The following is an 18,280-nucleotide window of genomic DNA, read 5'->3' as shown; positions in this document are numbered from 1 at the left end:
ACCCACATTCTAGGGATAGCCCCATATCCAGCCATTGGTGGGGATGCTCAAGACAGCAAGATGTTCTCCTGCTGTATCTCAGTTTGTCTATGTCCTTGTCTCGACAAAGGCCAACGTGAGAATCTTTCCAGAGACTGCGGACATTGGCTGAACCCTCACCATCGACGCCTCTGGCCATTTGGCAGAAGGCACCCACAGGTAACACAGGGCAGCCCAGTGGCAGGCCCTTCCAGGCCAGGTCTCAGCTGTGATCCAATCAGGGCTGTCCCATACCCTTCCCCATCACCATGTGTTTTAGGGAAGCAAGAAGTGTGGGGCCCTCCCTGGACAGGAGCAGGTTGTCAGGGGTTGGGAGCCAGGTGGGTCTGTCAGATTCATACTCTGGTCATGGCTGGCAGGATGGGAAAGGGAGTGTTGGGGACAAAGCTTTTCTTTTCACATGTTCATCCTGAGACTTCAATCTGTCATCTAGTTTCCTCTCTGACTGGAGATGCTCCTATGTGCCTGATCTTGGAAGGAAAGTTCTAATCTGGGTGACTGCCTGGGGAAACAGCAAGGCTGGCCATTGATGCCTCTTGGCCTGGCTTTTGGACACTCTCTTTTCAGAGTTCCATGCAGCATATTAAGCAGGAGTTGTTGGATGGATTCACCTTCTCCATCTCCTTCAAAGAAGGGCAGGTGTACCATGTCACCAACCATGACCAGTGGTGCTCTAGGGTGAGAGTAGGCACCGAGTGGTCCCCACAGACAGCCACCAGAGAAGACCAGGGTGGACCCAGGACTTATAAATGAATATGGGAATTCCCTGGGCTCTCTCCTAGGGCTGTCCCAATTGAGTAACCCACTGTCTCCTCCCAGAGGAATCTGCCTGACATTATTCCCCAGTGGCAACTTGATTACATGCAAAATCCCTTTCACCACCTTGTAGGAAGATCAGAGAAAACACCATGAGTATCTCTGCTTGTTGCCACAGTTTTGTTTTAACTCCCCACCCTAGATATATAGCACGCAGCTCCATGGCCCTGCTAGACGTCCTCCAAGACTCACAATCCAACATTTACTGGGGAGGTTTTTACACAAAAGTAGGGGGGTTACACAAAAAAGGAGGTGAAGCTACTCCATGCATTTGTCTGTAAAGGGTCATCCCACAGAATTCATCCCTCTAGCCCCATCAGGGAGGAGCCCATCAGGAGGTGCCCTCACATGGCATCATACTATTCCTTAAGGGAAGCCATTTCCCATAGCAGGTCAGCCTCTCAATGCTGTTGGATCCTGTCATAATAAGATTCCATTTCCATGTAGCCATTCTGCAGGGAGCATCCTATGTGTGTCCTAAAAGGCTGGAATAGTTTCCTAGGGCTGCCATAATATGGCACACAGACTGAAGAGCTTAACCACAGAAGTTTAGTTTCTCACAATTTTGTAGGATAGAAGTCCAACAACAAGCTGTCAGTCTGGAGTGGTTTCTCTGAGCCCTCTCTTCTTAGCTTGGAGATGGCTGTCTTCTGTCTCTGTATTCAGAGGGTCTACTTTTGAGCTTTTTTGTGTCCTAACCACCCCTCCTTATAAGACCTGCAGTCATATTAGATTAGGGTACACATCAACAAACTCACTTCACCTTAAAAAAAAGAACCTATATCACAGACACACAATTTAATAGAGGCAGAGTCTGGATTCCAACCTATGCTGTTCCTGATCTTATCCATGATGTTATTGCCCCAGTTAACATCTGGCAGGAATTAATGTATCAGACTGCTTCTGTCACCCAGCCAGAATCTAAGAGAATAAGACATCAGACAGGTTTATTTGATGGAGGTATAAAGTGAAGAAAGAAGGGAAAATGGAGATGTATCATATGGGTATGCTACACAGAAAGTGCAGATAATTGTCAAATAGATTATTCATTTAGCTCCTACCATTTTTTGCCTCTACTTGTCTCCTGGTCTAAGATTTTGACGTTGATAAACCTGCCTCTCTTCCTTTCTGCCTTTCTGCCATTTGACAGCTCCCTGGGCTTTCATATCTGCATGTTTTCAACTTGGCTTGTCCTGTTGAGCCTGTGTAACCCAGTCCCTCCCAATGTTCTCTGGGTGGGGTGGCAGAGCAGCTAATATTAGGCAAATATTTCTATAACTCTTTGTAGTGTGCTGTAAGAGTAGATACAGGTGAGAACTTCTTTTCAGGCATGCATTCGTCTTTTCCTCCACCAGCCAGGATCAACACACTTGAAAGACTCGAATTTGTGCTCTTCTGCTGTGCATTCATCAGTTTATGTGATGCACAACACATACATTTTAAATGTTCTTAAAATTTTAAAATATAGTTTTGATAAGAGGTCTGCTTACTTGATTTGCAGAATCTTAACAAAATGGCTAGATGGGGTCTATCAAGGCTACATCTTCTGAGGAGGTTCATTAACTTAAGACATTATGTTAAAAACAAAAATATAGAATCTGAGAATGGCTGCATTATGTTGTGGACTCAGGAATAATTATGTACATTTGCATGTGTTGCAGAGTAGTCTTTTGATATCATTGTCCTTTGCTATTCAATCCTGTTGAAGGATTACTAAGAGCTCTAGAGGCAGCAGCTAAGGCAACCATCTCTCTGCTTACTGGTTTCCAGATCTATTTTCATACACAATCCAGATTCTACTGATGTTCTTCTATTAGTCCTAGGTTATTATTTCATTCTCAGCTGTAACATTCACTTGTTTTGTATCAGTATTGAAGAATCCTCAGTTCTTGTTTTAGTTAAAAGTTCACTTTAATTACAGATCTTTAAACTACTAACATAGAAAGGAAATTGCTTTCTTCCAGTGTTTTTGGGAAACACCTAGATATAGCTTTATATTTGTTTGTTTATTTTGCTCACCTCTGAAATTCTGAGCCATGGATATATTTAAAAAGTAAATTGTAAATTTTGGTTTTTGTGTTTCAATAAGCTCCAGTAACTCTATCCTTCAATATTATCATCCAGCTAAAGGTAAGGGGAAAGACATAAGGGCAAACGATATGCGTAATGGAGAAAAAGGCACTGATAACAAGGCAACTGAAAGGTGACTGCACTGGAATCCAGCTTTCATAAAAGTGAGCCCCTGTGCAGCCAGCCTTGCAGGGACACTAATATGCAAGGGACCAGCATGATTGACAGTAGCATGACTCTCATACTCAGTCCCAGAGTTTGACATAAATGGCAGCATCTTTTAATTGACTTCCATGCCTTTCTGTCATCATCCTTCATGAACAAGCTGGCTAAAATAATATTCACAGCCACCAGGGAAAAGCACATGAGGTATCATCTTGACAGTGTTCATTTAAGAGATGTAACTGTAAAATCCAACCATTTTACATTTCTGCATTGATGATCTTGCTGCCAATGGACCAATTTCCCTTGACAAGGTTTTCCAACCATCTCTAGAATACACGTATTCATTTTCCAGTTTATATACTTTTTATTACTTAAAATATGATATAATTTTTATTTTGCCAGCTAATACAATACATATATCTTCATTACAAGATAAGCTAAATAAAACAGACTAAAACATTACAGATAAGCCTAACACCCCCTTATCTACCCACACCAACCCCAGATACTTCTCCAAAGGGACTTTCATCTGTTAGCTTTCTATCCTTCGTACATTTACTATGAAGTCATGTGTGTCTCTACATAGAAATTATGTAGACTTCTTTTTTTACAGGAATGGCATCAGATTTTATGTATTGCGCCTTGTTTTGTGTTGGAGATATTTTATGTCAGTATATATGGATTTATCTCATTAAAATGATGAATAATATTTCTAATATAAAAATGTACTTTTAGATGGTTAAAAAATTACATAAATGGTGTTTGGTACATAGTTCCTGAGTACCATGACAACACTGTTGAAATCAGTGAGGTACATCTGTATGTAGTGAAATGAAAAGATCTCTAAAGCACAGTGCATGAGAAAAAGAACAATTTGTACATTATGATTCAATATGTAAGAATTTTTAAAAATGCTTGTTTATGGGGGGGTGTGTGTGTGTGTGAGTGAGTACACAGACAAAGGAGGAAGAATATATCCTAAACTGTTAAAGTGGTTTGTTTTATTTGAGTGTTAGCTTTAGATTTTGGCATGTGTTTTCATCTTTATCAATGTCTTATTTGATGTATATTGGCAGCATTTTGGAAAGACTTAGCTGGGGATAGCTAGCCTGATGAAATATTAAACCAGAAATTACTATGTATTTGTTTCATGCTCAATCATCCACAGATCATACATATTTTATTGTATTTATTTTATTCAACAATACTGAAAATGAATCAAGCTCTGTCTCCATGCCAGCTACTATGTAAATAAGTAAATAAGTAAAACTGTAATGTTTTTCACCTTCTACAGTTTTCCCTGAGTTAGCTGCTTATTGGCATCAGTTGGTGGCTGTTATTAAACATTAGGATTTCTGTATCAACTAGATTCATTAAATGATGATTTCATGTAAAAAGAGTTTCTACTTTCAACCCTATATAAGAGACAGAACAGAGGGAAAATTATCCTAGCTTATGTGGCTTCTTAACCTTTTGTAACCATAGATGATAAGTTGGAATTTGTGAGGTTCAAAAAATGTTCCAGTTTGGAATTGTTTTTATGTATCATTAAAAGCAAAGTTAGGAAGTACAAAACCACATGGACTTTCTTATATAAGTAAATGTGGCTTTTCACATTGACCCTGTGGTAAGCTAAATTTTGCTTTTATTATGTTATTCCAGGTCCCACAAATTGTCAGAACTTTGCAAATGTGTTTCTAATTCCCTGCCAGTTTATTAGGTAAAGATCATCCGATATCATCTGAGCAGCATTAACCTCCAGTGGAATATATTATTCTATTTGAATTTATTAATTTCTTCAAGATTCCAACTTATATAGCTGCAATACTTATATAACTAGTGATAACTAAAGTGCATTTACTGTTAGCAGATAGTCTCTCTCTCTCTTTCTCTATTGCACAGTACTAACAAGGAGACATAGGCAACTAATCTTAGAACTGTTCTACTGCCCACTTAAAAGTCAGTAAAAGTGATAGCAATAAGAATTCAAAAAGAAATCCAATTCTTTTAGGAGAATCTAATCTCCAATAGTCTGGAAAAATAGTTTAAACAGAGATGGACTAATGAGAACTAAATTTGGTTCAGAGTATGGTTCAAAGATCTGCTCAGATATGGGCACTCACTGTCTTCTCCCTTTCCTAAACAAAGTAGGCTGTCATTCCAGCAATCCTGCCCACCATAGGGTATGGCCAGGTGAGTAGGAGGATTCAGAGTGAGGATCTGCAGAAGAGACACAGAATATTGACTACAGCTTACTTTTCTCTAAACGTGCTCATTTCTAGTATTCCTGTTGTCATGCTCAGAACCACACCAAATGAACTGAGAATGGGAAAGAAGAATGGAGGCCATCAACCTTGGCCAAGACAAAGAACTATTACAAAGGGAGATGAACTTCACTGCGTTATAAAAGTAGTGAAGCATTATGATTCAGAACACAGGCTTTGGGCTAACTTTCATGTATGGAATGACGTGGAAGGAAGGTCAGTTGCAAATTGCCTTTTTCCTTTGGCTAGTGTTTGCATGGAACATCTTTTTCCTTTTTTTTTTTTTCTTTTTTACTTTCAATCTATCTGTGCCTTTTTATTTAAGAAGTGATTTTTGTAAAAAGCATACAGTTGCATCAGTTTTAATCCAATCTGAAATATTCTGTCTTTTAATTGGAGTGTTCAGTACATATACATTTAATGTAATTATTGAGATAGTTGGACGTAAGTCTATTATCTTCTTATTTGTTGACAAATTTTTCCATCTATTTGTTCCTTTATTTCTCTTTTCTTGCCTTCTTTTGTATTAATGGAATATTTATATTTCATTTTATCTTCTCTATTAGCTTTTTTGGTTATACTTTGGGATTCCTTTAGTGTTTTCCCAGAAATTGCAAGTGCATTGTTACATTATTGGTCTAAGTTAGTAATTTTGCCAAATCCCTCAATATGTAAGAAATTTATAACAGCATAACTTAATTTATACCTCTTATTTTGTTTCCTACTGTCATATATTTTACTTCCAGAAATTATAAACCCACAAGACTTTTTTTTTTTTTTTTTTTTTTTTGAGACGGAGTTTCACTCTTGTTGCCCAAGCTGGAATGCAATGGCGTGATCTCGGCTCACTGCAACCTCCGCCTCCCGGGTTCAAGTGATTCTCCTGCCTCGGCCTCCGAAGTGGCTAGGATTACAGGCATGTGCCACTACGCCCAGCTAGTTTTGTATTTTTAGTAGAGACGGGTTTTCTCCATGTCGGTCAGGCTGGTCTCGAACTTCCGACCTCAGGTGATCCGCCCGCCTCGGCCTCCCAAAGTGCTGGGATTACAGGCATGAGCCACCACGCCTGGTAAAGACATTTTTATACTTGTGGTTTTCATTGGTTAATATTCATTTATTTTTACCCATTTATTTACCCTATCAGGAGTTGCTGCCACTACTAGAATTTTTTGGTTTTGCTTCCATCTGAAATCATTTTTTTCATTGTTCTGCTGACAATCAATAAACTATCTCAAATTTTGTCTGAGAATGACTTATTTCAACAAATATAGAATTCTAGCTCAGCACTTTGAAAATGCCTTTTCATTGTCCTAGGTTTTCCACAGTTTCTATTGAGAGGCTATAATCCATTTTTACTGTATTTTTTTCTTAAAAACTGTGTGTCTTTTTTGTTTTTTTTCTCTAGGTGTTTTTAGTATTTTCTCTGTATTTTGATGATCAGTAAGTTGATGTATGCATGTAGGTTCAGCTTTCTTTTTATTTACCTTGCCTGGGGTTCATGAAACATCTTGAATTGAGGGATTACTACCTTTCATTAGATTTGCAAAATTTTCAGCTATTATTTCTTCAACTATTGCTTTTATCTCATCCTTTCATTCTTCTCTTTCTAGAACTCCAATTACATGTGTGTTATGACTTTTGATCATGTTCTACATTTTTCATTCTCTGTTTTGATCTTTCCATTGTTTATTTTTCCTCTGTGGTCCATTTTGGACATTTTCTAATGACAGATCGTTGAATTTACTATTCTGTCTTCCAATCTTTCAATCTACTGTTAAACCCCTCAAATGGGTTCTTAATTTTAAGTATTTATTTATAGTTCTAAAGTTTTTATTTGATCCTTTTCATAGTTTCTATTTCTCTGTGAAATATCCCCAAATGGATAAAAATATGATAAATACTTTATATTTTTATCTGTCTTTGTCCATTATTTCCTCTGTTGGTTTTAGCATAATAATCCTAGCGATTTTGAAGTCTTCATCTAATTACTTCAGTATATAGACATCTATCTTGTATTTTTATCTCTTGAGTATTGGTAAATTTTATGTGCTTCTTGCCTATCTGGAAATGTTTATTGTCTATGTTATGAACTGAATGTTTGTGTGCCCTCAAAATGCATATGTTGAAGCCATATTCTTAGTGTGATTTTATTTGGAGATAGAACCTTTCCAAAAAAGAATTAAGGTTAAATGACGTCATAAGGATGGTATCAGATCCAATAAGACCAATGTCCTTATAAAGAGAAACACTGGAAAGCTCTCTTTGTCTCTCCACACACTCATACAGAGGAAGTCGTGTGAGCACATAAAGAGGGCCGCCTGCTGGCCAAAAGAAGAGGCTTCAGAATGAAACTTTCTTGGACTTCTTAACCTCCATAAATGTGAGAAATATATTTCTGTTGTTTAAGTTACCCATTCCGGGGTACTTTGTCATGGCAGCCTGAGCAGACTAATTCAGTAGGTTTGACATTGTAGATGATGGTTATACAGGCTCTGGATCCTGTTAACTTTTTCAAGAGTGTTGTATTTTGTTTTGGCAGGCTGTTAATTTGCTGGCGGATTAGATTGCTCCTGTAAAGGTCTCATTTTAGTCTCTGTTGTAGGGGGTTGTCTTTCAGATCCACCCTTAGTCCCAGGTTACAGCCCTTCTGCCTAAGGCATTAATGGTCCTCACTCCTACTTCACAAAGATTTCTGAACGCTGACTGGGCTGAAACTCGGATGTCTTCTCAGCACTCAGAGAACTCTGTAATTCACATCTTGGGATTCAGGAGCTTTCAGACTTTAGGCAGCTGTTCTTTTTTTTTTTTTTTTTTTTTTGCAGTCCTTTTTTTTTAATTACACTTTAAGTTTTAGGGTACATGTGCACATTGTGCAGGTTAGTAACATATGTATACATGTGCCATGCTGGTGCGCTGCACCCACTAACTCATCATCTAGCATTAGGTATATCTCCCAATGCTATCCCTCCCCCCTCCCCCCACCCCACCACAGTCCCCAGAGTGTGATATTCCCCTTCCTGTGTCCATGTGATCTCATTGTTCAATTCCCACCTATGAGTGAGAATATGCAGTGTTTGGTTTTTTGTTCTTGCGATAGTTCACTGAGAATGATGATTTCCAATTTCATCCATGTCCCTACAAAGGACATGAACTCATCATTTTTTATGGCTGCATAGTATTCCATGGTGTATATGTGCCACATTTTCTTAATCCAGTCTATCATTGTTGGACATTTGGGTTGGTTCCAAGTCTTTGCTATTGTGAATAATGCCGCAATAAACATACGTGTGCATGTGTCTTTATAGCGGCAAGATTTATAGTCCTTTGGGTATATACCCAGTAATGGGATGGCTGCGTCAAATGGTATTTCTAGTTCTAGATCCCTGAGGAATCGCCACACTGACTTCCACAATGGTTGAACTAGTTTACAGTCCCACCAACAGTGTAAAAGTGTTCCTATTTCTCCACATCCTCTCCAGCACCTGTTGTTTCCTGACTTTTTAATGATTGCCATTCTAACTGGTGTGAGATGGTATCTCATTGTGGTTTTGATTTGCATTTCTCTGATGGCCAGTGATGATGTTTACCAGATGTCTCAGAGACTCACCACGCAATGTGCAGCCCTGAAATTAGCCAAGATCCTAGGGACATTTCCATGCAAATATCTGAGCTTCTGTCTCCGTGGCTGCTGCCCTTTCTGATAGCCTTCTGAACCCAGTTGCCTTAGTAGCCTTGAACCCTAATCTCTCACTGATGTTTGGGCTTCACTTTCATGGATATGGGCCCTTAAAATGCCCCCAACAAGAAAATTTGTGTGCCTGTGAGGCTAAACTCCAGTACATCCCCTCTATCAGATGTGCAGCCCTGCCTTGGTTGTTTGCCAATGCTTCCAAACAGCTATTTTGTATATTTTGGTTAGCCTTTATAGTTGTTCCCAGTAAACAGGAAAGTTCAATCTCAGCTAAAATCAGTCTTGCCTTTGCCTAATATTTAACTAAATAAATGGTAACAGCAATTAAATACTCATCCCAAAGTCAAAAGATAATCATTAGTAGCAACAAAATAAGGAAATGAGTATAATTTCTTGCCATGTAACTTCAAAATGAAATAAAGAAAATAAAAGATTATGATATAGAAAGTCCTGGCTTTCCAGAAGCAGTACTGATGAGTGATCAAATTGTAAGTATTATTTCTCACCAATTAAGAATGTCTGCAAATTTGGAGTGAAATGAACTGAGCAACTACACTTACCCTTTTCTGATGGGAGGAGAGGGCAGAGTGAGTAGTCATAGTAGAAATGGCTTGGGAGAGAGAGTAGAGGGCTCCAAGAATGAATGAAGAGTGCAATCTCAGGCTTAAGGGAATCTTTCTGAAACAGTATGTGACCCTGATGGCCTGCATTAAATCCTGAGACAGAGTCTTTAGTAAAACCTGAGAACAAAAGCAGAGCATGTAACCTCTCTCAGAGGCTGCACAGAGACTCAGAAGCCCTCACCTTCTCATCTCGGGATGGTAGACAGAATGCAATGCTCACCTTCAAACCATTGCTTTATAGAAAAAACAAACAGGCCTCAGGTAAGATAGGAATGAAGTCAAGCACAATTAACTGAATTTGTATCATAGCAAATATGAGTCTTGATCTAAAAAAGAAACCAATAATAAATATAAAAACACACTACACAGGAAAAAAAAGGAGGAGAAGGTCATTGTAAGCAAAAGTAGGCTAATAACAAATTTAAAAACAACAAGAAAAGGAAGAAACAGGTATTCTCAATTATACAATACAGCACCTGCAAGACCTTCTTGAAAACATTGCTTAATGGAGATATCAAGGGATGAATCAAAATAATCAATAATAGAAAAAAACATGATAAAAGAATCAATGAAAGAAATTTATTCGATTTAAATATAGAACTAAGTTTAAACCACTTTGGGAATGAGAGTTATAAGTGGAATGTGAATGTTACAAATCTTGACAATGAACAAACGAAACCTGTGTAAAAATATAGAAGGAGGGAAGAAAAAAAGAGACATAATAAAAGAGCTATTTTCTTCTTTTTAAATAGCAAACAGTCAGTTGATATTGACTAAAACAAATATATGTTTAAGCATAATGAATTCAGATCTGGTTTTATGTAATAATTCAAACTGTAAAGGAATCTTTAGGGTGAATATCTCATGAAGTAAGTGACTATCTCATGAAGTGAGTAAATATCTAAAGTTCGGTCAGCCTTTAATGTTCACTTTAATTTTGTTGTCTTCTGCTTCATTAAGTGTACTTTTAAATTAAAAATAGCATCTACAGGATGATGACACTTAGCATATCTGTGCCATTTCACATACCTGTCCATCAGGATGTCTGTTTTCTACAATATCTGGAATGATGATGGTCCCCTTATGTTAACAATGGTTATTATTTCTGGATAGTGTGATTCTGGGGATGATTTTCTACATCTTTGTATTTTTTCTACTGTTTGAATTATTTATAACAAGCATGATTAACAGCTACACACGCATACACACACACAATTCCAGTTTCTAACATGCTTTGTGGTTATATCAACACTTCGTCTACTTGTTTTGTGTTAGAGGTTTTAGCTGAAGCCTAAGGCCAGGCTAAGAGACTGGAATGTGACAAGGACTTCCCCTTTCCCCAGGAGAATTCTTGCCCAGCAAACATATGTCATGGAACCGTAAGTACAAAGTGTCCTCTGCCCTTCTTACTGATCCATGAGGCAGGCAGCACAAGAGAGCGTGCCTCTTTTTGCTGCTTTAGAGACAAAGGAAGCAGCCCGCAGAACATAGGATACATACGGAAGATGTAACACAGTGGGAGTCAGGCTCCAAGATAGCTACTTCATCTGTCTTAGAGCAGCACATCAAGAACTGCAGATGTGTATGCAAATGCCTCCCTAGTTGAGGGAGGAATGCTGTTGTATTTGGGCTAAGCAGGAAAATGGAGAGAATCAGGTTCCATACGCAAGTTCCAAAAGAACTACTACAAATGGGACCTGGCTTGGGCCCTCTTTGAAAACTTACTATTATTATTTTTTTCTTGAGACAGAGTCTCTCTTTGTCACCTAGGCTGGAGTGCAATGGCACGATCTTGGCTTGCTACAACCACCGCCTCTGGGGTTCAAGTGATTCTCTTGCCTCAGCCTCCGGAGTAGCTGGGATTACAGGCTCCTTCCACAACGCCTGGCTAATTTTTATATTTTTAGTAAAGATGGGGTTTCACCACGTTGGCCAGGCTGGTCTCGAACTTCTGACCTCAGGTAATCCGCCCATCTCAGCCTCCCAAAGTGTTGGGATTACAGGTGCGTGCCACCACGCCTGGCTAATTTTTTGTATTTTTAGTAGAGACGCTGTCTCTACCCATGTTGCCCAGGCTGGTCAATAACTCTTATTAAATAAGAGTGGCAAAGTGGGAATTCCAACTCAAGTCTCTGTAAATAGTATATTTACAGATATAGGGTCACAGATTTTTTTTTTTTTATTAAATCTTGCCCTGAGTATAAGATTTAATGGGGGAAACAAGGTAACATGTGAAACCTGAACACCTTAATGCCACACGATTCCATGTAATTGGAATTCTGTAAGATTCTATATAATGAATCTGGGTAATTATTATCCCATCCCAGACTTCAAAGATCTTCTGCATGCTAAGACACCAAAGTCTCTCTCTTTTCCAGGCCTCTTTCTTAAATGTCGCAGCCCCATACATTCAATTTCTTACTGGATGGTCTATCCTAAATCCAGTATGTTAAAAAGCTCAAACATATCCTATCACAACTTCTTCTTTATCTTAATTCATTCAATTCAGTAGGTATTCTTTAACTACCTACTATATGCCAGGCTGTAGGTATACACACTGTATGGATGATGCTGGGAATACAGAAGTCACACATGGTACATTCCTGGCTTCTGGGAGCTCACAGATTAATGGAGAGGACTAAGGGGCAGAAATGAGTACAACACAAACACAATGATAAGATCACAGGGTCCTGTGAGATACAGAGGGAGGCATCTAATCCAGATGTATGTGGTGTGGAGGGAGGGGTACATTAGTGATCAGGAAACTCATAAACCATACAATGTTTGAGCTTTCTCAAAGAACCAGCAGGGCAGCTCCTGCTCAGCTAGGCAACTCCTCTTTTTGCCGTAGATCTAGCTGTTCCATTCAGCCATTCACTCGTGGCTGCAGTGACCTTCCAGGTCAGTCTGGACTCTGGAAATTGCCTCCATGGTTACCTCCCTTCCCATTGATGACATTCTACAGATCGTTCAGTTTGCCCTAGGCCCCTGTCTGTTCTATATAACATTGGTTTTCTGGAAGCCGTTTGGTATCTTGGTAAGAATACCCAGATTTATAAGGGAAAAACAATAACATAAGTGCCTCCTGCTTCTTTGCTCAGATGTTTCAGTTTTTGGGAGATCATTTAGCCTCTCTGAAGCTCACCTCCTCATCTGTGAAAGGCTAGTAATTATAATACTAGTTCTTACATGAAGAGAGGGTGTAAAAATCAAATCAGATGAGGGATATGAAAGCAGGTCCAGCACAGCTCGCATATTAATTGTTTTTGTTAGGGTCTGAGCATAATGGAGTATGACTCCAATGCAAATCCTATAAATGCTGATCCTGTAAGGAGGACGAGAAGCTTTTGGAACTTTCTCAAATATATGAATAGAATTTCAATTGAATTCCTTGTTTGTTTTTCCTAGCATCTCTCAGTTTCCAATCCAGTCTGGATTTCATTCCAGCCATTTACTAGCCTTGCATTACCTTCTCCTTCAGTTTCCTCTTGGGTATCATGGAGATAATTAAAGATACTTCAAAGAGATATTGTGAGGATCATTTGAAGTAAGGAATAGAAAACACCACGTAGTGATGCTTTCTTAGGCAAGGTTTCAACCGAGGAAAGCCGCCCTTCGGTGGGAGCCTGGAGGCTTGGAAATAACCAGTGAAAAAGGGAAGCCCGTCTTGGGTGCAGCACGCTAAAGACCCAAGCTCGCAAGCCTGGGAGGCAGCGCGGCGGGAGGAGCCTGCCCCTGCCCCCAGTAGGGGGCGCCGAAGCGCCGCACTGCAGCATCCTGGTCGCTGAGCGCAGCGGCCTTGGCCGGGCTCAGCTCGCGTCCTGCCGCAGTCCCTCCGCCGCTAGTCGGAGCGAGCGCGAGTGAGGAGACCCCCGCCGGGCCACTGGCACTTGCTTCTGCGGCGAGTCCCACCCACGACCGCAGCCCAGCAACTCGCAAACGCAACCTGAAGCCTGGGCTGCGCAGTGTGGGAGGGCTTCGCGATCTTGGGGGACCCATTCCGAACTTGCAGAGGACCGTGGCTCTCCTGGCCTGGAGAGTGTGAACAGGTGAGTGTCACGCACGTGTCCAGGTGGCTCTTTCGGGACGACTTCCTGCAGACCCATTCCGAGCCCTGAGCGCGCTCGGCCTCTGAGTCGGTCCTCTTGGTCACCGGGTTCTCCTCCCAGGGCGGCTTTGGGGTTCGCTGCGAGGGAGATGTGAACACCAGCAGCCTAGCTTGACAGGGCTCTCCTAGCTGAGAGGGAAAATGCCCTTTTGACTTAAGGCTGCATTTTCTCCCTGGCCTGAAAGCAAGTGACTTGCAGCCCACAATGGGTTTGTTTATTCTTGCAAGATACCTGTTGAGTTCAGAGCAACATTAAATAGCCAAGGGGCTTATACAATTATCCTTGTTTGCTGTGGGTACTGCGTAGTGATAAGAAGAGGAAGAATTCCTAGTAATGAGACCAGGAAAACTTGATTTCAGAACCAGAGAAGGGGAGGCCAAAAAAGAAGAGAATCTCATTTCCAGGCCTAGACTAGGGTCTTTGCTTCCCTAAATAGCTACACTTGATTTTGATGAGCGCTTGATAACAGAAGTTCCAAGCATGATTACCTTATAAAGACGCTTGCTTGCCCCACCCCCAAGAGGAAGTAGGAAGCATGAACCTTGATAAATATAGCCTTGAGAATGATTTATTAGGAATGAAAACTTTCTTTAAATAAGTAAGTAAATAACGTTACAGTTATCTAAATATCATAGGTCTAACAGAGTGTAAGCTCTTCGAAGGGAACTACTTTTATTTGTATGTGCATAGCGTAAAAGTGTGGAATAAATCAATGAATGCATCACTAATAATACAGGATTTTAGCTAGCGTTTTTCCTTTTTCCTTTAATTTATGTTTAGGGAAAAAAAACCTACACCTTCAAACTAAATAGGTATGATTTTACCTTTAGAGTGATAGCAGCTGAGATGTTTTTGTCCTAATAAGCACCATCCACATAAAAAGTGAATGGCAAATTTCAGCCCTACTCAGAATATTTCAGCAGAACATTAGGACAAATGGATTTTCTTAGATCCACGTATGGAAACTCTCAGATTATGAATTATTTGGAACATAAGAAACTTGGCAACAGTTTACTTATTACAACAATTTACATATTTATTTTTGTTTTCTATCTTGTCAAATGTAACTTTTCACATTTTCATGTGAGAAATAAAATGTTGAAGAACTCCTGTCAGTTTTGTGTCTTCCTTTAAGTGATTTTTCTAAACATAACATTAGGTTGACAATAACCAGCTGTATCTTTATTAGGTTATAAATGGAAAAAATAGCCCACACAATTTCTCTTTCTTATGTGAAATTCCTATGCCTCTGGGGCCATTTGGGAGTTACTAAAAAATGTGACTTGTCATTTTTTTAAAATCACATTTGATGGCTACTTTCATGAAACATTAATCAGACAGATAATTACTTGCATTTTATATCCATGGATATGAACAGTTTTGCATGAAACAAAATTATTGTTTATACTAGCTGCAGACACTTGCATGTTCAATGTTTCAAAGAAATACTTGCCAGCACCTCTTCTCATTTATAATTTAAATAGTTAATATATCTCCACATATTATGTTTCTGTGATGAAGCACTGAACCTTAAAAACATAGGGGCCTTTTCTTAATGAATGCATCTAAAGTGACAAATAAGGAAATCTTTTTATCTTTAGCCAAAAATATGGGACTGGACAAATTGCAGATGTTTAAGCTTCTGGTTTTTGCTAATAATGATTACTTAGACACTTTGTCATTATTGAGGATGCAGTAAACAATAGCTAATGTTAATGTTGATTTTTCCTTCCTTCAGAGGAAGCTCTGGCACTTTGAAAATCAGCAAATACAAAACCTTATTAGGTACAGGATGATAGCTTAAATACCTAAGGAAGAAAACAATTACATGTTAATGTCTTTGTAGAAATACTTTTTCAGGAGGATTTTCACTTTTTAATTTCTCTCTCAAGAAGCTCTTTGTAAAAATTTATAGATGGAAAAATCTGGCAGGAACATTTAACACATTTAGATAACATATTTGTGTTTAAAACATCTTTACTGCCTTGAAAACGGAATGAATTATGAAGACTGACGTGATTAAGATTAACACGGGTAAAAGTGCTGTGCTGTATTTAGGTTTAAGCCATTGATTGCAAAAGTTCAGAATGAGGGGGTCTGCAGTCCGTGTAAAAGATGTGAGGCTTAATGTGATTGGCTGTGCTACAGTATAACCATGGTGTGCAGATTAACGATAGTGAAAATCTCAGGGAATTTACACCGGGTCAGTTTGTCAGGTCATATCTCAAAGTGGAATGCAGTGGACACCACGCTTTTAGAGTGATTAAGATGTTGAGGAGGCAATGCACATGATGAAAAAGGGAGTGAAGGTCAAAAAAACATAAACGAGAGTGTACATTCCGGGAAGAACAAGTGGACAGGCTGGGCCTCATGTTCCTAGAAAAAAGAAGCCTAGGATGGAGCAAAGGGTCCTACTAGATGCTAGGATCCTTGAACGGTTCTGAGTGAAAGAAAAGGTTGACTTGTTTTGAGTTATTTCATAGAGAGAAATCAGGACAAATGAGTAGAAGCCGCAGGGAGACAGTTTAGAGCTCAATATTAGAAAGATAGTTCCTCCTAATTGGAGAAATGAAGCAGCTTTCAGAAGTAATGAGCCCACCTTTCATACCTGGAAGTGGTAAGTCAGGCATGGAATATGGAATGATTGTTACGTCCTAAGGAAAGATTCTTGCTAGAAGAATGGCTAGAAGATTTCTTCAGATGACCCCCACTCCAGCCCCCACCACCACCAAAGCTCTTTCCAAATTTACGTTTCCGTGATCCTAAGAACCTAGATGTCACTCCTAAAGCACCAAACTAAATAAGATGTGCTTACTTTGTACATAATGTTATTTCCCAAGCTTTAAGACAGCACTATAAACAAATTTACTTGAAGTCATCATAGAAAAGGAATAACTTGGAGCATGGCATTTATCGTTTTTGTACCAGGGCATTGTGTCCAGCAAAATATAGAAATGTAATCTATGTATTATATATTGATTCCTAGAACATGTGTATCTGTATCTGTCACAGGAATTCATCATGTGATCAAGTGTGAATTGAGAAAAAATTTAACTTTGAGATGCAAAATTGAATTGTGTTGCATTGGAGTTGACTAATATGAATGTATGTTATTCAACCCAAAGAGACATGAAGAGGCCCAAAAGTGACTCTCTCCATTGCCCCACTGCATGTGTTTGTACACTGAATGTTTACAGATAGATGGTAAATGTGTGTATTCACTTTTACTTTCAGTTACTATCAAGAATCAATACCTTCATAAGAAAATTTCTTGAGGAAGTACTTTAGAAATGCTATTGTGTGTGATAATGCACGTTTTAGTACCAACCAGATCCAAATCCAAGTCCTGAATCTACCATTTATTAGTTAAATCATTTACAGTAAGTTACCATAGACTTCTCACAGGATAGTGGTAAAGATCAAACCAGAAAATGTTGATAAAGTGAATGGTGGCTGGCATATAGTAGATGCTCAATAAATATTAATTCATTTTCCAGTCACTTATGAATTCCCAAATTTCTTTTGTTTAAGGATTGTGGACTCTTCCAAGATTTACAATGATATGGTGAATCCAAAGACTGGAACCAAAAAGATTTACTCAGTGCTTTAGTTTTAACAACAGTAAATTGTCTACCAACACCCATCATGGCTAAAAGTGCGGAGGTCAAACTGGCAATATTTGGGAGAGCAGGCGTGGGCAAGTCAGGTAAGATTTTCGTTGTGGTTGTTATAGTGTGTGTGTGTGTGTGGGTGAGTGTGTTTCTTTATTACTGTTTCTTGGGATTGGGCAGGTGAGTAGTTGGTATTCCTCCTATTTTCATTTCTTACTCTTTTAGATAAAGTCTCTTCATGTAGAACTTTTATTTTGCGTAATCGACTGTTACGTATCCTTTTGCTTATTTATGTTGAAGTAGCTTTGCTGATAACACACAAGATAAAGGATATATCAGAGGTCTTGGCATTCTGATTTTTAACAACCTCCAAAGAAATCAGATGATGGAAATTTAAAAATATATATTTGTTCTTTTCTCTATGTATGAGATCTTGAGGGACTGATTTTACATCTCATTCATTTTGATATTCTCAGCAAACAGTCCAGTGTCAAGCATGTGTTAGGTGCTTTAAAAATGCTTAAGTGAATCTAGCTTTATCAGAAACAGAATTGCATTATTGCCCAACACTCAAAAATCCTGAGAGGATTCCTGAAACTTTAGGAGTGCACGCTCTCAAGCAAGATAGCTATTGCGAATGCCTCTGCAGTGAATTTAAATTAGCAAGTTCTGGCTAACATCAGTAATTCAGAGACTTTGTTCACTATCTGAGAAATCGCTAGCAGACCTTTAAGATTAAGGGTGAAATGGTGGAAGTGAAAAATGTACTTACTATCTAATTTGAAAAATACATCTTCGATCTTATAATTAAAGAATTCCAAAGTCAACGTTGCTGAAACATTAGGGCAGCATGACCTTTCAGGGTAACCTCTTGCCTTAGTCTCTTACTGGA

At 39.0% G+C, this 18,280-nt stretch overlaps 1 protein-coding gene across 4 annotated transcripts in view; it reads left to right on the top strand.

Annotated features, from left to right (window-relative positions):
- Nucleotides 1–18,280, top strand: part of RERG (RAS like estrogen regulated growth inhibitor) — a 126,606-nt gene continuing 108,326 nt past the window's right edge. Inside the window, exons 1-2 of one of the 4 annotated variants that reach the window (XM_054663090.2) lie at nucleotides 1–198; nucleotides 17,309–17,483. In XM_054663090.2, coding sequence (XP_054519065.1) covers nucleotides 17,423–17,483 — 61 coding nt within the window. In that variant the 5' untranslated portion in view covers nucleotides 1–198; nucleotides 17,309–17,422. Of the gene's footprint in view, nucleotides 199–13,439; nucleotides 13,718–17,308; nucleotides 17,484–18,280 lie in introns of those variants that run through there. The other 3 variants (XM_063786369.1, XM_009424918.5, XM_009424919.5) reach the window with 3 other exon arrangements.

This window comes from Pan troglodytes, chromosome 10, assembly GCF_028858775.2.
Source record: "Pan troglodytes isolate AG18354 chromosome 10, NHGRI_mPanTro3-v2.0_pri, whole genome shotgun sequence".
Taxonomy (NCBI): domain Eukaryota; kingdom Metazoa; phylum Chordata; class Mammalia; order Primates; family Hominidae; genus Pan; species Pan troglodytes.
This window is presented reverse-complemented; position numbering and strand designations above follow the sequence as displayed.